We start from the raw sequence: 25,645 nt of genomic DNA, 5'->3' as shown, positions 1-25,645 counted from the left end.
ATGCACGGTTAATAACTAAAGGATGGAGAGACTGCACTATTGTTGCTAAATATAATTAAACAAATAAATAAAGTACTTATGGTTGAATCGACCAATAAAGAGTCCTTCTCTAAATCAATTTTTAAACATTTATTCACAAAGACATCACTTGACAAATATAAAAATATAATAATTAGTAACAATGTAGTTGGTTCTATCACTTATTGATGCACTCACATTGTACATATGATGGGAGTAAAATATATTCTCAGGTTAAATTGTGGACAACACATGCATTACATATGGACATACAGTATATGATACTCCCTTTGTGGACAAACAAGATATTATTTCTTACCTTCACATAAGCAACTATTTTAAGAGAGATGGTTGCAAGGTAAAGGGAGTTCATAGCAAAATCCATGAGATTCCACCAGTCATGTACATATTCATTGAATCCCCCATCCCACATTTCTTTTATTTCACCCCAAATAAAACCTGTAGAAAAACAAGTAAAACAGCAAGATTCAAATATAGGTTTAAACAACAAATGTCATTAGGCAACATTCTACAAAGCATGCTGAAAAGATGTAGCATTTAGGACACTACACATATGTTTTATATATATACTGTACAAACTGGTTTAATGTGTGCACGCCTATTAAATCTATCAAATCATAGCTTAAAAATAGAGAAAAAAAGATTCCTGCAATGTATCATAGAATTAAACTGATGTTAAAACAAGTCGATCATTGTACAATCATAGCCAGAATATCAGACATTGGTATTATTTTGCTGTACTGTACATAATATAAATAACATATATGTATTATATTAATTTAAGACTCCTGAAAAGAACTCTACCCAGCATTTAAAGTCTAGTATTGGGTAGAGTTTACCTAGTTATATAAAAGGTTTAATCACACCCGATACACATTTTTGCCATATTAACCCATCACTTGTGACCTTTAATGATCACATACTGCTCTTCCGGTTTCATTATGCTGACATTCATAATTTAGACTACAGCATGTCAACACATACCTCATGTTGACAGAGTACATGTCGCCATGTTCATGATGTTGACTTGGAACATGTGGACACTGACATAAAGTTGATGTGTTATTGACATATTGATAATTTACAGTAGACATGCAAAATGTCAACATTTTAACCATGTCGAAATGGTGCAGGTGTCAACATTTAGCATGTTGACATTTTAACCATGGACCTGATTTAGAGGTGTACACAAACTGGAATGTTTGCGTGCATCTCCAATGGTGATTGTGCAGTACGGGTCCTGTGAGATCGCTCGCAGTGCCCCTAAACAGCAGCCTGATTGACAGTCTAAGGCCATTTTGGGGGTAGGGAGGAGGCGGCACTGAGCAGCATTCGTTAAAAAACGGGGGCATGTCATCCCAGTTTTCTGGTAGTGCTGAGGCCAGTGGGTGGGATGCATGACACATCGCAGGGGGATGCATGCACATGTATGCCAGTGTTGGTAACGCCAGTATGCATGACCAGCACCGGATAGGACCACTGTCTTGGTAAGATCGGCCCTTTACAATGGAGGGACATCCGGGTCTATGACCCAGAGCCTCTCTGGCGTCCTTCTGCGCATGCGCAGAAGGACGCACGTGCCGGAGGGGGTGCTGGGAGGGATCTGATTGGATCCCTCTCTCAGCAGTCTCCTGATAGAAGCCCATAGGCTTCAATGGGTGACACCATCAGAAAGATGGCATTACCCACTGCAACCAAGCCCCAGAGTGCATCACATTCCAGGGCTTGGTTCATATGAGAAATGCGGTCAAACCCGCATTTTCGGGGTTTGACCGCATTTCTCAGGTTGCTACAGATTTACCAGCAGGTTTACCAGCCTCAGCAGCACAGATGAGGAGGCAAATCTGAGTAGCCTTAGGCTTACTTCTATGGCCGATGCTGCAATCAGTCTGGATGTTTATCCGATCCTGCATCTTTGGAGGCAAGGATCAGATCTAAGATGTCGGCAGCAGGAGCCTTTTGTCCTCAGACACCTTCGGCAGCGTTAGCATATACAGTAGGCACACAGTCGCTGCTTCCAAAGACACAGCTGCTGGGTGCATAGCGTACATCTCTGAATCAAGGGCCTGATTCACACCCGCTCGCAAGTGCATTGCGCTCGCAAGCGGGTCGATGGTAGCCCAGTGCGCACGCACGGCGTGTGCACTGCGCGTGTGCGAGCCCCAGAGTGAGCGCAAAAAGCGCTCGCTCCAGGACTCACTATTAGAAGGGGCGGCTGTCGATGTTGATCGACAGCTCGCCCCATTTTGTAGGCGTGGCGAGGGGTGGCTTCACAAATGGGTCTCGTCGCAAGCCCGATGGTCGCGATGGTCTTGACCATCGCGACCATCATCATGGCCACTCACAATAGCTGTGGGTGGTAACCCACAGCTATGCGAGCGGCCAAAAGGCCGCAACTAAAAAAACCTGCGCCCGCCCTGATTCAGAGCGAGCGCTCACTTTTTGCGAGCGCCTCTGAATCAGGCCCCATGTCCCATGTTGACATGCTAAAATTCGACATTGTGGTGTCGACATAATGACTGTCTATGAGGGAAATTCAATTGTTTTTTGTGTGCTCATTAACAAATGTAGTTTTTTTTACGTTTCTTTTTTTTTGTGCATTCTGTTTTTATTAAAGGTTCCAAAAAGAAAACATACAGGTATACAGAATCATGAAAAAATATGCAAATCCATATCAAAATGTATACAAATTGGAAACCAGTATAAAAGTTACATAAAAAACAATAACTATAGTGAATAACAAAAAGAATAAAGTATAGCGAAAGAAAGGTACAGAGGAAATATTAGATGGGGGGAATATGGGAGGGTCATCATATATTAAAAGAGTAAAGCTGGCCACACATCTAAAGATTATCTGTCCAACCAGCCAACTAGTTGATTGGTTGGAATGAAAATCTGGTAAGGTATACAATCAGCAATTTGCTCACAAACGCTGGAAAATGGACCAAAACTGTTGTTTGAACAAATTGTTTAGATCAAACATTTAACAAACTTGTCTGATGACCATTTTCATCTGTTTTCTGGCATTTAGGAGCAAATTGCTGATCAGTTACTCCCATACATTACCAGATTTTCATTCCAACCAATCAACAAGTTGGATGGTTGGATGAAAGTTGGTCTAGTGTGTGGCCAGCTTAAGTCTAGCCAAAAATAAGAATGTGTTGTATTTATTTGTATTATTTATTTTTAAAGCTTATTGTGCTTAACAAACCAGCTTGATCAATATTTGAATGATATAAATGTGAGTTTATATTCTATATTTTATATAGTGCAATTCATGTAGCTGTTTTGTGATTGGTCTCTATTTGGAGGATTTACAATGTTCTCCTTTAAGAACCGCTGCTACATATATTTGATAGCAATAGAGGATGTTCCCTTTTAGTGATACAATATCTGCTCCATACCCAGAACCTGATCCCTTATTTTCTTCTAGTCTGTAATCACACTGAATATTGTAATTTCAGTTAAAAGATGTAATTTAGAGTCTGCATAACCAGATAGACAACTCCAAGTTACAGAAAAATAACCCTATTATTTATATTATATAAATGACACAGACAAAGTTCTCCTCTGCATGTAGCTGATACTGACAGCTTATTATACAGCTTTTGTTGAAGGTCAAAAATGTATTTATTCACATAGTAATATTCCATCTATTCCATGATCATGCAGAAATCTAATATTCACTAAGTCTCCTTTTCCACCGATTTTATTACCCAGTTTATTGCTGGGTCAACCCGGGTGCAGGTTTGGTGTGAAAGGTTCAACCTAGGTTTTGTTACCGTGTAGTCAGTGGTGAGAACGCATGACCCGGGTTGTCTGACCCTGGTCACGCTGAAAGTAGTGGAAAGCCGGATCAATGGCACTTGGAAATGATGTAATCTCCAAGCACCTGCAAAGAGACAACTCGGCAATTACCCAGGTCCAGCTTGCGTTGTGAACAGGGTTTCAAGCAACTGTGACATGGCTTGAAACCGTGTTCAATAACCCAGGTTGGCCCCGGCATTTTGGTGCAAAAGGGGTATTAGACATATCAATTTTGTTTACAAATTGTTGCCTAGGAAAATTGTTTATAGTTCAAAAACTTGCTGTTGATTTCCTAGATTTGATTTGATAATGGATATGTATCTCTATTTATAGAGAAAGGAAAGACCATTACTAATCATAAGTACCTCTATATACTGCTATGTAAATTAATATATTGCTCTATGCTGCCATGTAATATTAACTGTTCCCATAAATATTTATGTATCAATCTTCTAATATCTGACATACTTGGTTACAATCATCATGTTCTAGTTACATCCATTTGACATTCAGAGGTCTATTTATTAAAATACATTTGTGGTCAAATCTCTCAAAACAGACATTTTCAGAGGTTTGCTGCATTATTTAAGTAACCATTTATTATGAGGTACCTACGCATATACTGGAGATACCTGTTGCAGTCCCTCTGCTACCATAAGCAGTCCACACAGACGTTTACTGGGACTGTGATAATGGCCAATTTCTCAAGGTCTGGAAAGCTTAGCTTTCGGATCAGCCCTGGGCCCGCATGTGCATTAGACATGCTGGGTCCTGCCTCATGGAGGTATGGGAGGAGGCGCATACAGAGCGAGCACAGCCAGGGGGAACGTACTGACAAGAGGGGAGGACCCCCCTGTCTTAAGTGCCCCAGGCCCCCTGAAGGCTTCATCCACCTTGAATGCAACACTAATATATGCAGGAAAAAAAGATATAATTTCACAATATTAATAAATCATCCCCCATTCTTTCAAACTTCAATAAACGCATCTTCACAACATGTGAAACCCATTTTCACATTCACAGCATCCACTCCCTGACCTGTTCCCTTTCTTCCTCTCAGCCCGTACAGCTGCACAAGGTGTGAGCATATCCACAACCAACCCAGAAGCTGATGCACAGTTGAGCCCAAGCTCCTTTTTTTTGATGCGTAACATATTAATTTTTATAGTCTGTATGTGCTAACAAAACCCTTATGATTCCATCAATATGCAGATACATTAGAGAGGTAGTGGTAGATTTTATTTTTATTTTGAGTACCTTTGAATTTGTTAACAGTAATAGCAAAGTTCTTCCTTCACCGTAAAATGTGACCAATAGACAGCAATAGAACACTTGCCTAGAGGCCAGTTTAACAAGAAAAGGTGAACAACACTTGTTTGAATGCAAATTATGTCAATGAGTCAGTCCTGTAACTGCCATGGGGGCAGGGTCAGACTGGGACATGAATGGCCCACTGGGGGTATGCAGAGGTAGGGGTCCATGCTTAGGGGGTGTGGCCAGTCACCAGCATGGACCTGCTCCACCAACTAACTGAATGTCTAATAGAGTAATATTGTAATTATAGAGTAAACAGTCTGGGGCCTAATCCGTAAGGGAGAGGAAGGTGGGCTCAGGCAGTGGGGCCCACCGGGGATTTCCCCTGTAGGCCAGTCAGATCTTGCATGGAGGAACCATTTATTATTCACACTTGTGGCACTATAACCATGTCAACAAAAAATTGCCTTCTTCTGGTGGTTTGAGACTGTACAAACCACCAAACATGTGGTATGAATTTCAGAGGCAGATATGCTAAGTGTTAAAGTACCAACCCAGCAACTTCTAACTGTCAATTTTCAAACACAGGGCTGTATTCAATTTGAGGCGAAAAGTCAGTTTTCACGTGTTTTTGGCAGAAACTTTTCACCGATGACGTCATTTTTGCCTGTTTTGACTTTACTCCGTATTCAATTTGAAAGACTTTCTGCCTAGGCGGATAGTCAATGCAATGTAATCCGCGGAAAAGTTTCGCCTATGAATAGTAGGCGGAAAAAAGTGCAGAATTGGGGTTTTGGGGTGCAACATTGCGGGAACCCCCATGCAGCCTTCAGACAGTCCCCCAAAAGGTAAACTGCGTCAAAAAAAAAAAACAAAACACTTAAGCACACCCCAAAAAATGACTTTGAATTTGGGGGCATAAAAAAAATGTTGGGGGACAAAGTTAAAAACTAGTGAACTTGACTGTGGGGGGAGGGGTCCCCAAGTATGCCCCAAGTGTTTTTTTGACTGCAGGGGCTTGCGGCAGGTGGATTTTTCACGATTTTTTCAACTTAACTTTAGCAACTTTTAAATATGCTGGCCCCCATTTTCAAGTACCCCAAATTTGCTGGGATAAGTTATTTTATGCAAAAAACCTCCTGAATACTATTCTGCACCACATATACAAAAACGCTATTTAGCAGCTATTGAGCCCGTTAAAATACCTTCAGCAAGCCATATCGGGAGTAACCACAGCTAAGCCCCATGTCAGAGCATCTTTTGAGGAGGTGACAGGCTAATTTCCCCAAATCTGACAGTACTTTCCGCCTGTTCAAGTTTCGCTGGATCCCGTTTTCGCGTACTTTCAAATTGAATACAGGGTAAAGCGGGCACGCACGCGATACTTTTCCGCCTACAAAACACGCGATGTAGGCGAAAGGTCTGGGAGGTGGAAAAGTATCGCGGATCCGCTCTAATTGAATATGGCTCACAGCCTGTAAACTGACAGTAAGGAGCTGATTGGTTGGTACTTTATCTCTCCAAGGCTTAGTACATATCCCTCTCAGTCTCTAAGCCGCTGGATAGTCAATCCCACAGTTCGGCTCTCATGCAATGTGTGGCTGTTTGCAAAGCACGTACAAAACAGCTGTTTAGAAAGTCTCCAACAGAGTCTCATAGACATGGGGTTATATTTGTTTTATTCATTCGGATGACATCTATATTTATAACTGCTGTTTTAAAAAACAACACCTTTAAAAAGTATAGACAAACCGTAAGCATTCAAAGTGTATTCTCAATGCCTCCCTGCTGCATACTGTTTTACAGTATGTACTGTACATAATCAGCACTACTATAGAATTCCCTTATATTGTATAGAGTGTAAATGCTCATGAATGCTGTAGGCAATATTGAAATTGATGCAAAGTGAACAATTCTCAAAAGTATATACTGGTCCATTCTCTTACATTATTATTTTTTGGCCTTCATCATCAATGCGTGCTCAACAGGCCTTAAGAAGATGCACTGAACGTGTAATATTACCTCCTGTTAGCAAACACAATATATGAGTAAAGTTAAAACTACACAGAATATTCACATGAGGAATGTATCTGATCATTTAGTATGCACATCAGTTATTATTATTATACAGCTACTACTGTAAGTCTGTATTAACTGATGGCCCTTTGTCACAGGAAATTAGTGAAAGACTTAAAAAAAATTCCAGGGAAGCTCAGAAGTCTACAATAACCCTTTTACCTTCTAACATCAAAAGATCCCACTGAATGCAACTCAGGATTGTAATTTGCTAGTTCAAATTGTAGCCCAAGAGATGTGAACACAAAGGAAAATAATAAAAGCTGAAGTGTAATAATAGACAGCAAATTGTCATGGTAAGAAAGTAAGAATAAAGCTACAATGTGTGAAAGGAACATAACATTTGTCAGAAATGTTAGCTCTGTGTCAATAACAAATATGAGCACTAGAGGGCGCTGCTCCTTTCAACCCTATTAGGGATTATTCAATTCCAATTATTTGTGTTACCAGAAAATATTCCCACCTGCAAAAGAGCAAGGAAATTCTACCTTCATCCCTTTACATTTAATCAGAAACAGGAACTTTTCTCTTTCCTATCAAATGTCTACTTATCACCCCTCTTACTTCTATACCTTCCACTACCTATTCCTATCTCTTTCTCTGCCGTATACTTGTTTTCTCTTGTCCTTGCTCTCTCCCTCTCTGGTCTCTTTGCGATTTTCAACCCCCTCCTCTTTATTCCTCACTCTCTGTCCTTGATTTTGTAATATTGAAGCCATCACAATGCCATCTGCTACTTCCAGCCTCCTATTCCGCATTACATTTCCCACACTTTAACCATCCCGCCCTCTCCATCTTCTCCCACCAACACCAAGAATGAAGTCTGCACCTTTTATAATCATCTCTCCCCTCTGTCTGTCCCATAACCCCAGCCTCTCCCACCTCCTCTGCTCTCTCACGGTTCTGCATACATAAATCAACCTTATCTAGCGCCATCTATAAACTATACTCAATTGTCCGAAAGTAATACTGTATATTAAAAAGAGCAGTATTGCCTGAGAGAATTTTTATATGTTTTAAATAAATTGTAATTCAGGTTTCAAAATATTTTATAAGGAAAAAAGATATGTAAAGTTTTATTTTTGTATTGTAAATTGTAAATTGTATTGTATTGTAAATTTATTATACTCCTCTTCTTCCATTGTAGCAATGGTGTATCTGTTGCTGACAGGGAGAGGGGCATATACTGTGATTGGTCAAATGGTGTATCTGTTGCTGACAGGGAGAGGGGCATATACTGTGATTGGTCAAATAGGCCCATCATTCATTTTTCAGGAAAGAGTAGAGCCAATCAGTGTACCAGTCAGTACAGAGGGGGCTCTTCCAGACCTGCCTGTGGTGGGCCATGGTACTTAACTAGATTAGAATGCCTGGAGAGACATATATTTCTCCCCAGTGGTTCCAGTATAACATATTCCTGTCCAGTATGCGAAAAGATTAAAACAAACACACACACTTACCTAAATCTCTAGTTTTCCTTCTTTCCTAATCTAGTGTAGTCCAAGTTAAGACAAAAATACGAAAAATCACAACTAATAAATGCAAAACCCACCATCCTGGCCATATATGATTAGTTACTTGGTAATGGGAAGTCCTAGAGATTCCCAGTGTTTAACCACTAAAGCTGCATACACACACAACGATTTTTTTAATGATTATCGTTAAACGATATCGTTTAACGATAATTGATGGCAAAAATCGTTCACTTTCTGAGTCAAACGATGAACGATTATCGTTCATGCGCGTTCACGTTTGTAGTTTGTCGTTTGTAGTTTGTCGTTCAGTCAGACTTGTCAACTCAACGATTTTCATTAAGGGAATATGCAAAAATTGTTTGAAGTTCATAAAAATCGTTCATGACATTTAGTAAATGAACAACTTTAGTAAACAATTTTAGTACATTTTTTCAAGGGAAAAAATCGTTTAATCAAATCGTTCATTAAAAAAATCGTTGTGTGTGTATGCAGCTTAAGTGATGATCTACACTAGTGTGGGGGAGGGTTGTTTGGATTTTAAAAAAAATTATTTTGAAGATATCAAGGGGTAAATTTACTTAAGTGAGAGTTTTTAGAAGTGAGTTTTAAAAGTGATGTTGCCCATAGCAATCAATCAATCAATCAATCAATCAATCAATCAGATTCTAGGTATTATCTTCTAGAAGGTGCTAGTTAAATGTTAAGTAGAATCTGATTTTTTGCTATGGGCAACATCACTTTTAAAACTCACTTCTAAAAACTTTCACTTTAGTATATTTACCCCCAAGTGTTTTCTTTTTTATCTGTATTTGCTTTTCAGCTTGCTGCCCCTTCCCTGTAGTAGCACCTGTCTTCGTGTCATAGTGGAAATCAGTCCAAGCTGCCTGGCCAGAGGGCATGTTTAAGGATTTGAGTGTGTGTTGGTGAAGGGGTTTCTGCCATATTTAATTATTTATTTACTGGTCTATGATGGGGGGGTGGGCAGTTAATTATCGATTCTATAGCATATAATGGCACAGTAGAGCTGCAACGTTCCAGCAGTATACTGTTAGTGGTCATTGCTGCTCTATAAATGGGAACAGGGTTGGTAGATTCTCCAGGGGTTATTCCTGAACTTTTGGTGACTTGGAAATGATTTGTCAATGAGCCAGTGGTGAGTCCCTGAAATTGATTTGCCCATCTCTGGTGATGATTACACTGTACTCTGTAAGCTGTATTGTTTAATACCCATTTCTGCTGCAATGCAACAAAGCAATAATACAGAGAAATAATGAGGCTGCAGCTCTGTATGAGTCGTAGTGACAGCTGTTCTCAACACGGATGAACCTTTGAAGAACTCATTATGGGGTAGGCAAGTGAGCTGTACGGATATGAGTGCAACACAATACATTGATTTACAGAATGAATAAAGTCATGACGAGAGGTCATTTACATTCTCTAAATTTCTTACATTTTATAAATACTCTATACTGCTTTTTCACGTCCCATATATATGTGTATTATTATTATTATTATTATTATTATTATTATTATTATGAAATACTATGAAATACAATAGTAGTAGGGTGAAGTTTGGATTAGAGTGTTCCATAACTCATCAACAACTTGGCCTTGCTTCAAACCATAAACTTTTAAAAATTACACTTGCAAAAATTATTTGTATAACGCACATACAGTAGAGGACAAGTAGAGATGTTTCCCATAGCAACAATCAGATTATAGCTATGATTTTATATTGTACTAGGTAAATCAGTGGTGTCAAACTCGGCTGCAGTGGAACTACACATCCCAGCATGCACTGCCAGAGTTTTGCTATTAGGACATGCTAAAACTGTGGCAGAGCATGCTGGGATATGTAGTCCCACAGCAGCTGTAGGGCCCAAGTTTGACACCACTGAGGTAAATGATAGCTACAGCAGAATCTGTTACCAAGGGCAACGTCTCCATTTGTCCTCTTTAGAATGTTTGATAAGTGTCCCACATAGTGACAATTTATCTAAAATGTACAAAAGCAGCCACATTTTCTAAAAATAATTTTAAATGGAAAATAAGATATTGCCTTTTTCAACATATACTACTGTATAAAAGATTACGGGGAATTCAATTAGCCGCGAAAAGCGACTTATCGTGCAATCCTATTAGGCGCGGCTTTCGCGGGTGCAAATTCTTCATAGCATAAAGTCTCAAAACGTTTTCACCATCTCCTACGCAGGTGAAAAGTTGGGGAACATCCCTATGTCAAGGTAAAAATGTCAGGACTTGGTTCAGAACCACTGGGATACCCTCCTTAATGACTAATTAGGCAACAATAAGTTTTTTAATTAGCTTCATTTGGCCTTACAATGATATGTAATTTTTGGGGTGAAAAAGTGCAAAGTGCTGGAAAATGGGTTAATTGATGTGGGACAGGTATATAGGGTGATGTATGAATAGGACAGGTATATGGGGTGCTGTATGAATAGGACAGGTATATGGGGGTGCTGTATGAATAGGACAGGTATATGGGGGTGCTGTATGAATAGGACAGGTATATGGGGGTGATGTATGAATAGGACAGGTATATGGGGGTGCTGTATGAATAGGACAGGTATATGGGGGTGATGTATGAATGGGACAGGTATATGGGGGTGCTGTATGAATGGGACAGGTATATGGGGTGCTGTATGAATGGGACAGGTATATGGGGGTGCTGTATGAATAGGACAGGTATATAGGGGTGCTGTATGAATAGGACAGGTATATGGGGGTGATGTATGAATAGGACAGGTATATGGGGGTCATGTATGAATAGGACAGGTATATGGGGGTGATGCATGAATAGGACAGGTATATGGGGGTCATGTATGAATAGGACAGGTATATGGGGGTCATGTATGAATAGGACAGGTATATAGGGGTGCTGTATGAATAGGACAGGTATATAGGGGTGCTGTATGAATAGGACAGGTATATGGGGGTGATGTATGAATAGGACAGGTATATGGGGGTCATGTATGAATAGGACAGGTATATGGGGGTGCTGTATGAATAGGACAGGTATATGGGGGTGCTGTGTGAATAGGACAGGTATATGGGGGTGATGTATGAATGGGACAGGTATATGGGGTGCTGTATGAATGGGACAGGTGTTTTTATGATTGCAGGTAGGTGTTACGGTGCATACACCCGGGACGATGTGCTGTATGAACGATATTGGTGAAAAATTTCCCTTGAACTTTTGTAGTGCAGGACAAATAATATTGGGTGTACACCCTGATAGATATCTGTCAGTGAAGTCATCCTGCCACATCTCTGAACAGGCAATTCTCAATGATATCGCCAGACTGGTCTGCATGTATGGACGACCAAAGATATCGTTATCGTCCAGCGGGAGCGCACATCGTTGGTCGTTCAATGCATACACATGGTATATCATTGAGCGTTATCGTTCATATCATTCAAAGATATCGTCTCGTGTGTATGCACCTTTAGAGGCGTATTTTGATGGTTTTATGAGTCTTTAAATGACACAAAAATATAATTAAAGGCATTTTTATGCACCCCAAAACAACCCCACTTGCTTTCTATCATTATTTGACTCATCTAGAAATATGTATAATACAGCCATTTTACACAATTTAAGAGCCCCAGATACTTTCATTAAGGTCACTAATACACTTCTATATTGTTATCCTATATCACTTTTCCCTTTTATAGGGGGGGTCCAGGCAGCTTTTCCCATTTTCACCTATACTTATCGCGTGTAATACTAGGAAGAATTTTTGCACAAATGCCGCAACGCAAGTTTTGGAATTGAATTGCGCGCATAGACGCGGTAAGCGGAATTTGCATGCGAAGGGTGCAAAATCTTATCACGCAAAAAAATACTGCATTATCGCTACTAATTGAATTCTCCCCAAATTATTGTAAACTGGCCAAAGGTTCTAGTGTTGTACAATGTTCCCTTTACATCGTTCCTCAGCTAATTGTGCTCTGATATGATAAATATATGAATCATTCATTAATATTTTCTACACGGAATCCAGTTCTTCAGGTATTTCTTTCTTTTTTTACCTTAGCCTTGTGTTGTGCTGTTGCTGCTTACTTAAAAGCTTATATCATTCCAAGTCTTTTCACTGCATAAAAAAATTGCAGAGCAGCCTAAAGTGATACGAAAAGGAATTTTGCTCATTTTATTCCCAAGCAGTTGGCAACGCACCATATCGCAATTACTCTGTGCCTGTCAGTGGATGAGTGAGGCTCTAAAGAAACAAGGTCACTGCAGTACTCACAGATCACTGACTGCCATGTTAGCCCCAACAGATGTATCCAGATAAGTATGTCTATTTGACATTGGAAAGCAAATAAACAGAAATGTTAGCTTGGAGGAGTGTACTGAGATAGAAAATAAACATATGCACATCAATCATGAGGGACAAATACCCAGCGACAGTACAGCAGCCCTGCAGAGCAGAGATATGGAGAGACAGGGGCGTATCTATAATGGGTGCAGGGTGTGCGGGGAACACGGGCCCCTGGGTCCAGGGAGACTCCGCACCGCACACCCTGCACCCATAATATTACTTACCTCTCCGGAGTCCCACGTTAGCGCGGGGGTCTGGCGCTGTAAAACGACTGGAAAATGGCCACGGTGGCCATTTTCCTGCCGTTTGCGCATGCGCAGTACAGGGAAAATGGCCGCCGCAGCCATTTTCCTGGTGACCTGTGCATACACTATAGACTCTGGGCACACTCTAGTGCCCAGAGTCTTTAACTGTGGCGCTGGCCGCGCACAGCTCAGTGCGCTGCCGGCTGCCGGGAGGAGAAGAGGGGGCCCGTGTCGGAGACTGCACATGGGCCCCCTCCTCTCTAGAAACACCCGTGTGAAGAGAGATCTATTTCTGGCTAACATTAATTGAGAATTGGGCAGAAACTAACCTTTGAAGGTTTTTGAGAAGTTTTAAGTTGTGAAATACACAAGTCTGCCACTTTGTAGCAGATAACATGTCTATAGAATAGAGTCCAGTGGTTCCCAAACTGTGCGCCGTGGCACCCTGCGGTGCCTGGGGACATTTGCAGGGGTGCCTCAGGTTGGTGGTTCAGCACCAAATCAAATTATTTATGGTCAATGTAATGTATATATGTGGACAAACAGAAGCACAAACCTGTCCACCACCACATAGCTAAACCTAAGGATGACATATAAGCACAATTTACTTCACTTTACTACTTATTTTTCTGAATCTCTCAATAACAAACTTTTGGCTTAGGGGTGCCGTGAAAACAATGCTGATCCTCTAGCGCGCCGTGATTCAAAAATGTTTGTAAACCACTGGAATAGACTGTAAACTATCCTAAATGGTCCGGGCAGGTAGGTTATCTCACACCAATTAAATGTTTATTAGAGTTCATTCTAACACCCTGCAGCTGTCACAACCCATGTAGTTCCTCTTTCCTGCCTGAGGTGTCGCTTTCTGTTCTGGTGTTTCTAGCACACTCTGGTCTGTATCTCAGCAGTTTGCTGCATCAAGTGAGTGTGCTAGAAGCACCAGAGCAGAGAGTGACACCTCAGGCAGGAAAGAGGAACTGCACGGGTTGTGACATGTTCAGGGTGCTAGAATGAACATTAGTTTATCATTTCAACTGAGACTCCGGAAAATTCCAGAATGTGGGATTTTGGGAAAAACAGATAAGAAATGTTTACTATTACCGTTCACATCTGGAAAACAGCTGACTCTGGGGACCGGGTCCAATGATACACAATGTTATTTTTTTTTAAATACACTGCTAAACAGTCAATTAAAAGGTGGTGCATCAAACAAAGAGTTTTTTTGACCAGGGTTATTTTGCGATCTAATACTTGGTATAACATAAAAATAAATAAGAAAGAAAACAAACTTCAAACTTAACTCTGTTACTTGTGGATAACCAGCAACCTTAGCCCTAATCCTTTCCTAGATCTTGCATTGGTGTAATCAGCACAATCCCTAACCAATAATGTCCTCAGTTTATCCGTTACATAATAGGTCTGTAATAGTAACAACTACCACCCCCAGCTCTGAAGTGCAAGAAATTCCTCAAAGAGAATTATTTCTAATAATGGAAACTACAATTTACAATGTAATAGCCGAGGAGTCGGCAAAATTCTGTTGACATTGCCACTAGATTTAATGCAGCAATTAGTTTAAAGGCAAAACCAACCTAGTTTTGCCTTAAACAAATCATGAATTTAAATCTAGTGACTATGTTGCCGGAATTGCGACGGCTCCTACAAACCCCAGGATATTATTACTGGATTCATCAGCATTTGCATGGCAAGCCATTTGTATCCATCTATTACAATTTGAAGACTTAGATATCTTTACCCTTAATCTATAGCATGGGCTTCCTAGCTTGTTGGTTATGAATCAAGCATGGCTCACTCTGCCATTTTGGGAGGGTCCACATGGTTTTCCTTTTGCAGTCTCATTGTGCAAATGATGAGCTGAATGTTTGCCTGTGTGTGAAGCGTATCTTGCACTTTTGTACTGCGCTGGAACAAGGCGTAGACAAGTACAAGTGATGCAGAATCATACACATTTGAATCACAACTCCACTTGTGACTTAAGGGGCAGAACTCAGCTGTAACAGGTGCTCTCATGTAGATAGACAAAGAGCAGTAAGGGCGCGTCAGTGTAACTGCAGGTTATGCAGACTTGTACTGAGGCATGAATATGACTGTTTCCAGCAGGGCCGTAGCTAGGGTAGTGCGGCCGGTGCCATGGCACAGGGCACCACAGGTCAGGGGGTGCTGTTTGGACCTGTCAAATTTCTGTTTATTATCATTCTTGCTTGTAGCTCCCTCTTATTTCATCCCCAGCATCTCCTGGCCTCTCCTATCTCTTACCTGGCCCTTCCCCATGAAGCCATGGACCTTTTTGGGGGGCATTATGTCCCTTTGAAAAATGAGGGGGCGCCAATACTCTTTCTGGCACAGGGCACCAAAAAGTCTAGTTACGGCTCTGGTCTCCAGGCATACGGTTTGAAGTGAACCAAGTATAGGCTTGTGGAAATGCATCCTGATGATAATGATGACGAGTAGCAATGAATGAGTAGGCTCGAGAGGTACTGCAAGATGCCTTCAACTCTACATACAGGCCAATATACACATTTAGTTCCGGGCGTGCAATGTGGGATACATTACGGACAACTAAACTGTGTATTGGGCCCATTGTGTACAGTCTGAGTATTAAGAAAGTTTTAATATTTTTTATATTTTAAAAGTCCCAATCTCATATTTGTGTTATTCTTAATAATAATGCACATAATTTATAGACAACTGTAAAGTCATTAAAAAGTCTAACAGTGCATTATTAATGATAAATGTACTGGTATATTTGGATTTATTTGTTTTGAATGTAGGCATTTTAAGGAAATACTATAGTAAAGTATTAACACAATAAAAACAGCACCAAATTCAGACACAATGAACACTAAATAATGATTTAACATGCAATATATAAGGGTTTTGCTTTATTTCTGAAGTAAAAAAATGTTTGGGTTTAAAAAGGACAAAATGTCTTAAATAGACACTAAAGCAAATTGTAATAACAATTATACATTCTTGAGTTACATGTGGCATCGCTAAGTGATCCAAAATATAATATTTTTCTACTGTTTTGCAGCTTGACCCAGAATATGAATTTTATCTATAGAGTATGATATACTGTAGGGCTCTTCCTGATAGACAATGTTATTCCCAGTAACTGCAGATCATCTCATATTTAACTGTAGTGTCTCTCACGATCTGCTAATTTATTAGCATGTTGTTCACAAATACCACAACACCACAAAATATGTACAGTATACTGTGGAAAGTTCCGCAGCCCCAGGAATTTCTGCTGTAAATACATTATCATCTTAAAACGTTTGCATTTATAGAATCCCAAATGGTGGAACTTACCTAGAACCCATGGTAATATCATCCATTCAACCACAGTGGGGGGAGGTCCTTGCATATGCAAGTCAGTTCTAACTATGTGTTGGGATGCCAGAAGGAGGAGGAAGAGGAAAGTCAGATATGAGGCTGTGTGGCAGATAAACTTGATGAATGGCTTTTTAATGAACAGTCCCAGCCTGCTCTTAGGTGCTATCAGATACGCCATAGAAAGCACAGGAAAAAGCAGTCCAATGGTGATGCATGTCAACAATTTCACTGCCCAGTGCTTCCGGCGCCAACCTGGGAATCCATCGTACCACAGTGTAGCCAGTAACTGCTGACAGTTCGGCTGAGCCACAAACTAGAAATAAAAGAAACATATTATTAGGACAGATTCATTCATTCATTGTTTCATTGATTTATTGGTTTCCAAACTTCATTTTACTTTAATAAAAAGTATACAAAATGGACATAAAGTTGCACATGCTCAACATTTAATAACTCAATAATCATTGTTATGTATATAACATCAGCATCAGAAGCTGTTATAAGATAGACTCCTACTGTATACTTTTAGGAACAGCGCCAAAAACAACAAAAAATGCGAACTAAACAAAACTCAACAGCTCTAAGGGGTCAATCCAATTAGTTGCGAATTGCGAGTAGCGAGTTTGTTTCATGAAACTCACAGACTGCACAAATGCATGCTCCCGAGAATTCTCCAATCCAATTAAAAATACCTATTCGCGGTACTCGCAGCAGAGGTTTGTGAATTGACTGCCAAATCTGATGTGAGAAGTGCATGAAAAAGTAGGGAAAACATCCTTCACCCCCCAAAATTGATCATTTTGTTAGCAGGACCATATAGAATGTGGTGTCAAATGGATTGTTTGTGGGTTTTGTTTTTTTAAATACAAAAAATTTATAAAAAGCAAACTTTTTTGTTTAATCTCAAACTAAATGAAAGAAAAATGCAAAAAAAAGTAGAAAAAACTGTGATTTTGGTGTACTTTGAGCACACTGAAAAATAATCAAAAAATTATAAAAACAAACCAATTATTTTCAAATGAAAAAAAATACTGTAATTAAATTTGGGGTGCCTAAACTAACAAAAAAGTTGATTTGGGGGTAATTTGAGGCAATTTTTTTACCCCCAAAAAGTAATGTAATTATTGGACTAATTAAGCTAATTGAAAACTTCCAATTGATTAATTAGTCATTAGGGGGGATGTCCAAGGGGTTCAGCTCGATGTCCTGACATTTTAACCTCACTCACCCTCAGTGAGGTGTGAATCGAAAAATGAGAATTCAGTCTGACTGATTCAGTGCGAGTTGCTAGCTGGACTGAAAAAATTTGTTGTGTGAATTTGAAGAGAAAACAGCAACTCGCACCTCGCAATTCACACCTAATTGGATTGACCTGTAATTTGCACTCCCTCACTGAGTGATAATACCATTCAATATATTTGGTAAATATTATACTAATAATAATAATAAGTAAATAAATACAAATTAAATATTGGCTTGCTAGTATAAAACCTATATATTTTTATTTAAATATTGGACTCTGCATTAAAAACATTTACTGTATATGTCACCAATTGACTGAATAAAAAGAACATAATATATATTACTATACACTTCCTGCCATGAAATTTATACTGCTGTGTACAAAGAAAAATGTAGTGAATACAAATGTTAGTGTTATGTTGTGACAATATGGAATGTTAAAACAAATCTACTTTTGATAGCAATAAAAAGAGCTATTACACCATGCATCAATGTTGGGACTATGGGCCTTATTCAGCAAGGGGCCTGATTCAGCTTGGATCACAGGGCCTGATTCAGAGCCGGCCGCTATTTGCGCTCGCTACTTCAGAAAAAGGGGCCGGATATTTAAATAGAGCGCTCGCTCTTTGCGGTCTGTTGACGCCTCTATGTCTGAATGAGCGAACGAAACATGCGCTCGCTATTTTTTTAAAAACACCCCCTGGCCGCTCGCATCTTACGTCATCTCCACTATTTATTAGATTAATCGAGTACATCGAAAGGAGTCTGAACTGCTTGCAGTAGGATTTTCCTACCGCAATCATGCGAGCAGTTCAGGCTAAAAGACAACCAAGTGACGTGGTCGATGACGCTGCTTTGTTAATTATGCACACCCTTAAAACGCCCGTTTTGACCGTTTGGCACGCCTGCGTTCGGATCTCCACTCCCCGTTTTCAAGCACCTTCCCCTGTTACCACCCACAAACGCCTCATTCTGTCACTCAAATTAGCAGGCATTCGCTATTTTGCAAGCAATTTCCGACCGCAATGACTGGTTCGCGCATGCGTATTACAACCCATACGCATGCGCAGTTGTGCGAACATCGCTCGGAGCGAACGAGCGGCCTCTTACGAGCGGCTCTGAATCAGGCCCACAGTTGCTAATATGCACGCACTCGGCCGATTGTTGCTTTCTGCAGTGCACGAACAGGCCACTGTGATCGGGACTGCGAGCGCAGAAGCTACACAGGCCCATTGCAGAGTGATTGACAGGAAGTACCGTTTGGGGGTGGTGACGGGGGAATGGTTGGGCGAATGTACACGTGCCAGTGCGTTCGCACACCGTTTCAGGGGTGTGCATAAAGTCTCATAGCATGCGAGGCTGTTATCAATTTCTGAGTAAGGTCAGGGCTTGTGCAACTGTGCGTATGGGTCCGATGGTACTCGACTGTACTGATGGTTTTGCTATTCTGCTAAGTATTACGGATGTGCAAATGGTAAAGTGGGGGTCCTTATATAGTGCTGAGTTTGCATTGCGATCGCAGTGGTTTGGCTTGCTATCGCAGTTGAACTATCAAAGCCCCTGTCCCTGGATGTGAAAAGAAATATGCCGGTGCTCAGCTTTACCCATATTGCACATAGTAGCAGCTGCGTGGCAGTACTAATGCTTATACAATAAATGGCGATAATAAATTATAATTACCAGGTCTAAAACAGGATAATAATCTGCCCCATAATGAGACATTCCTGGTTTACTGGAGTCCTGCAAAGCTTTTTGGAAAGATAAAACCATGTTTTTTACACAATCTCTTAGGTCAGGGGTTCCCAACCACGGTCCTCAAGGCACACTAACAGTCCTGGTTTTAAGGATAGCCATACTTAAGCACAGGTGACTTAATTAGTATCCCTGTTAATTTGATTTAACCATCTGTGCTGCAGCATGGCTATCACTAAAACCAGGACTGTTAGTGTGCCTTGAGGACCGAGGTTGGCAATGACTGTCTTAGGTGGTGTTGATAGGTAGCAGCATTTGCAGCACGGTTTCCACAAAGATTATCACATTATTGCACATGCTTACACACACATACATGCACAGTAAAAGGTAGTTGAAATATATTTATGGTTTATTCCTGATATATGATATTTCCATGAATTATCTGTTTTACCTGGCTTCTGCAACCTTTTCCTGTATATTTACAGTTAGGACCAATTGGAATATGATTTTGGATATAATAATAATTCTGCTTATTTTCATTTGTGTCTGTCTTGCTCCAAACCATATTTCTCCTCTTCTACTTACCAGGCACTGAATTGTTAGAAAGCATAGAGCTCCTGCACTGTCTCCTAACTGTGCATACATGATGGACACTAGGACCCAGAGTCTGCAAGAAGGTCTGACCTTCAACATGATGTGCAAATGTGACTGCAGCCATCTTAGTACTGTGTAGGGATGGACATCGGAAGCCCACCATCATATGATGGCAGTGCTTCCACCATTGAATCTTTTGATGCAATGGTAACTAACCATTGCATCAAAAGCATTCAATGGAAAAAACTAATCATATGAATAGTAAAGGGGCGGGGTTGGGGAGGGGCTCGGATACGAAGAAAAAAAACCCAAAACACCCAGGCAGGCAGGCAGAGCTGACTGAGGACGAGGAGGAGAATGAGAAACACTGTCACTGCCACGCTGCTGCTGTGGGCACTTAAAGCAACAAAAAGTGAAGTCTAAAAACATGTATAAAATATACTTATAACACAAAGAAAACTAACCTCTTACAGCACAAGCAGAGAAATCACTCTCCATCTCTGCTGGTATAAACGTTGTTAGCTGTCACTCTGTGTGACTGTGAGTGACTGCTGTTGCAGGGCCAGGGCTGCACACTGATTGGCTCTCACTGTCTCAGAGAGCCAATCAGTGCTAGCAGAGAGGGGAGGGTGGGAGGGACTGAGGGCCAGGTCTGAGGCAGTGAGAGACAGCCTCCAACAATCCCAGCAGCATGAGTCAGGAAGGTTATCAGAGGCAGAGACACAGCACCCAGGGGAGGCATAGCTTTTAGGTAGAACAGAAGCCACCATCGGAACACCATCGATTGATTACCATTTGATGGCAGCAAACATCAGAATGCTGCCATCGAATGGTAAAAACACTAACATCGAAAGAAAAACATTGATGGTCGGCAAACATCGACATCCATCCCTAATACTGTGTGAGAGTATCACAGTTGAAGTCAGCTGTCTTCCACTTAGCTCCAGAGAGACTCCAGAGTATAACTGCATAAAGCTGTTCCAGCATCCCTGCACCTCTACTTGTTAGCAGCATACACTCACCAGCTAATGAGCTGCATTATTATTGTCCTTTACTTATATGGTGCCACAAGGACACTGCAGCGCCTTACAAAGTACATAACAAAAACAGTATGAACAAAACCAGAAAAAAGTAGAGATGAGCAGGTCCAGGAAAACGTATCCACACAAACTTACCTGTTCCAAGTAGATAGGGTCCCGGCTCGGATCTTCTCGCCAGCTCCGGATCCAAAAACAGGGCAAAACACCATCTTTGCAGTGTTGGATCTCTGGTGTATTGGATTTGGAGTGCAGACTGTTGGATCCAACCAGCGGCCACTACCATGGTAACAGGCCACTGGTCGGCTGAGAATGGCTGTCAACGCGACCCCATAGTCTTCTATGAGCCCACTGAAGTCTATGGGGAAGCGCTGCCTGAGTGACAGCCATTCTCAGCCAATCAGCAGTCTATTAGTGGCTGCTGAATGGATGAGACACATGTAAAAAACAATTAAATAAAACAACGCACAAAAAAAGGAATGGGGACCCCCCTGAAAGGCTTAACCAGCACCATGCTTTTTTGAGCCGGTCCTAGTTGAATAAAATATGGGGGAAAAGGATGTATTGATCCCCCATATTTTATACAACCAGCACCGGGGCTCCTGATCCTGTCCTGGTTGTGTAAAATACATAGGGGTCCCCAGTATTTTACACAACCAGCATCGGGCTCCTGAGCTGTCTCTGCTTGTGTAAAATACAGGGGAAAAATGACATAGGGGTCCCCAGTATTTTACACAACCAGCACTCTGCTCCTGAGCCGATCCTGGTTGTGTAAAATATGTGGGAGAAATGATGTAGGGGTTTCCTGTATATAACACAACCAGCACCGGACTCTTTCTAGCGGGGATGTAATCCCACAGCCAGGGGACATTCAGCATCTCTCTCTAGTCAGCCAAGGCCGGGGATTCCTTGGGAACTGGGGACCCTCCCATTAAAGGGGCCCCTCTCCCGGGGGACACCCCAAGCTGATAGCCCGGGGCTATGTTCAGCACCCCTGGTGGCGGTGGGTGCAGAGTTCATAGCATAAAAGTTAGAAAAAATACTATTGTCTCTTACAGGAGGACTACAGGTCCCATCAAGCCTGCCCTGCTTGCCGGTACTTGGAGAACCATAAGTACCAGAATGCTGGGCATTAAGGGCCCACTGGTGCCTGTAGTCCCCCTTTAAAATAAATAGTCAAACACATACCAAATATTATATTATTTTATTACACATTTACACTCACTCACTCACAACAATACTTCACTCCTTGTAACCATTCTGTTCTCTTATCCAGTAGCAACCACGATCGCTGTAATAAGAAAATCCATACTCACCTACCTCTTGCGTTATGTCCTCTTCATTCCATGTAGGCATCCAGGGTCTTCTTAAAAAGAAAAAACGTAAATCACGGAGCCCACGGACTTAGTAGTAATGATAAGTGTCAACTTATTTTCACACCCGCAGCAGATTATTAGAGGAATTGTCAACTTCTTAAGGGAAAAACTACACTAAATTACACACTGCGATAGTGAGATACAAATAACACTGGAAAAATTGTAATAAAATTCAGTATTTAATAAAACCATACATATATAACCATAGACTTTGCACATTCTATGCCACTAATTCCTATAAATACATTTATTCAGTAGTCAGGAATAATTTTGTAACACAGTATCACATAACAGCCCTCATTTGGATACAGAGTCATACAGTGACAAACCAATTCAGAAACATTTTATATTGCACTTATATTCTAATTTAGTATCTGGTTGTAATGGAGAATAAATTAATAGCAATTCAATTGAAATAAAGGTGCCACTATGTCATTTTTCACACATATTTTACACAACCAGGACTGGCTCAGGAGCCCGGTGCGGGTTGTGTTAAATACAGGGGACCCCTACGTAATTTTCCCCACATATTTTACACAACCAGGACTGGCTCAGGAACCAATGGCTGGCTGTGTAAAACACGAGGGACCCCTATGTAATTTTCCTCCATATTTTACACAACCAGGACAGGCTCAGGAGCCCAGTGCTGGTTGTATAAAATATGGGGGATCAATACGTCCTTTCCCCACTGTATTTTATGCAACCAGGACCGGCTCAAAAAAAAACGATGGTGCTGGTTGAGCCTTTCAGGGAGGACCCCACTCCCTTTTTTTTGTTTGTGTTTTCCAACCCTTTATTTACACAGAAGCACTGCACAGATCACACTGATCTGTGCAGGCTTCTGCAAACATGCTGCAAGGTTTTCAAAAGTAACTGGAAATGACTGGAAATTAATGTTATTGAGTTTAATAATACTGTAGGAACAAAACAGGCCCAAATTATGTGATTTTAGCAGTTTTATAAAGTTTTTTAAAAAAAATACAGATTCAAAACGAAAACCCATGAGGGCGATTTTGGCAAAACCAAAACACAAAGTTAATAAAGATCCAAAACCAAAATCAAAACACAGGGGATGGCACACATCTCTAGAAAAAAGTGACATACAGTACTCGGAACACCGTTTGGGTGTGTTCGAGATTCAGCAAAAACTGGACTCACAAAATAACTTTACAATTGCAGACATTATTTAAAATGACACCTTGTAATATATTTAGACACAAATGAGAGGTGCATTGGGGTTCTCTTACTATATGTGATAGAGACTATATTTAACTCAATAATAACAGATTCCTCTCCTCACATAATGGGGTAAATTTATTAAGAATCATGTTTGGCAGTGGTTTCAAACCACACTTCATGGTTGACAACACAATTATGTCGACCGTCGGCATGCCTACATAACAGTTTTGCACTATTAAAGCCCTAAACCTTGCACTAAAATATAATGTCGGCATTGTGACTGTCACTATAATAATCATGTTGCCATTACGATCATGTCAACATTCTGAATGTTGACATCATGACTGGATAGCCTGATCACAAGAACTTACATTTAAGAATATATTTGGGATGTCACAAAGAGGGTGGGGGTGCAAAGTTAGGGAATGCAGAGGCTGGAAACGGAAGAGGAGGTGTGGAAGGTTTGATTGGAGAGATAAGTCTTCAAGGCACATTTCAAGGCTGGAAGGCTGTGTGAAAGTCTAATTGAGCAAGTGTAGGCATTCCAGAGGTTGGCTGCAAGATGGGGAAAATCCTGAAGTTGGGAGAGGGAAGAGCTGATCATGGAGGAAATGAGACAACTGTCAATGGTAGAGAAAAGTGGGTGTGAGGAAATGTGTGTGGAAATGAGGCTTAAAATGTAGGTAGGACTAAAGTGGGTGAGTACTATGTCGGTGAGTAAGATTAGTTTGAACATGATTCTGTATGGGAAAAGGTGTAAGTGGAGGAACTTGGAGAGAGGGGTAGTAGAGGTGGACCAACAAAGTATGAAAATTATGCAGATAGTGATGTTGAGGATAGACTGAAGAAAGGGGAGATGGGAGATAGGAAGACCAGTGCAGTAAACATGGCAATAAGTGATATAGATGTGAATGAGAGTTTTGGTAGTTTCAGTGTGAGAGGTGGAAATATAACTTAGCAATTAAATTTAGGCATGTGCGCCGATCCCCGTGTTTTGGTTTGGTTTTGCCAAAACCACCCTTGCATGTTTTGGTTTTGGATCTGTATTTTTTTTTTAATTTATAAAAACTGCTAAAATCACATAATTCGTTTTTTTTTTGTTTTGTTCCTACAGTATTGTTAACCTCAATAACATTAATTTCCACTTGTTTCCAGTCAATGTTGACCACCTCACAGCTCACAATATTGTTTTAATTCGGTTTAAGTCAAAATTTGCACCAAGCTATCTGGCTGACTAAGCTAAGCGGTAGCAGTGAGCGGCACAAACATGTGGCAGTTCAACCTCCAACATGGCACATCAGGAAACAAAAGTTTTTATTATTCAAGAGGCCTGAGGGAGTTGGAGAACATATGTAGTTGAAGGCAGGGAAAAGAAGATTTGATTGGTAGTACATTTAATTTCATTATTTGGTTCCGAAGCATATTTATGAGAGAGGAGGGGAGACATTTACAAAAAATATTTAAATCATTCACACCAGTCCTTGCCCCAGAAGAATCCTTGAGTGCTATGCCTGCTGCTGGGAGTGGATTTTCATCCCAGGAGGGGAGCAGGAAGCCTACTAGTAGTACTTTAAAAAACAATTGACTGTTAAACAATCCTTTGCAATGGGGAGCAAGTATGACAGCAGTCACCCAGTTGCATAGTGGATCACTGATGTTAGGAATTGGATGATGATGATGGCAACATCTTGCCTCTGTAAAGCCAGTTTGCACATGTAGAGATCTTTGCCAGCATTTGGTGGCTTGTTTTGTGGGGGCCCAAACAAACCAATCGCTTCATGATTGATATTGTTTAGGAAGGGGTTGGTGGTGAAGATGGCAGGTGCTTGGATCTAGCAGAGAGAAGGGAGCTAGCTGACGCTGGACTGCTTCTTGGTACTTTTTAGCCAAAGTTTCTGAATTTTGAATAGATGCGCTGCAGATGACGTA

The 25,645-nt window shown here is 40.8% G+C and overlaps 1 protein-coding gene across 1 annotated transcript in view; it reads right to left on the bottom strand.

Moving 5' to 3' along the window:
• TRPC5 (transient receptor potential cation channel subfamily C member 5) overlaps positions 1–25,645 on the bottom strand; it is a 276,431-nt gene that overhangs the window by 70,499 nt on the left and 180,287 nt on the right. Inside the window, exons 3-4 of the mRNA XM_088482912.1 lie at positions 16,573–16,909; positions 338–477 (exon numbers count right to left, since the gene is read on the bottom strand). Of these exons, the coding sequence (XP_088339038.1) occupies positions 338–477; positions 16,573–16,909 (477 nt within the window). The remainder of the gene's footprint in view (positions 1–337; positions 478–16,572; positions 16,910–25,645) is intronic.

This window comes from Taudactylus pleione, unplaced genomic scaffold, assembly GCF_031769625.1.
Source record: "Taudactylus pleione unplaced genomic scaffold, aTauple2 ptg000296l, whole genome shotgun sequence".
NCBI classification, from domain to species: domain Eukaryota; kingdom Metazoa; phylum Chordata; class Amphibia; order Anura; family Myobatrachidae; genus Taudactylus; species Taudactylus pleione.
Note: the sequence above shows the minus strand (reverse complement) of the source record. Positions and strands in the feature narration are given on the sequence as shown.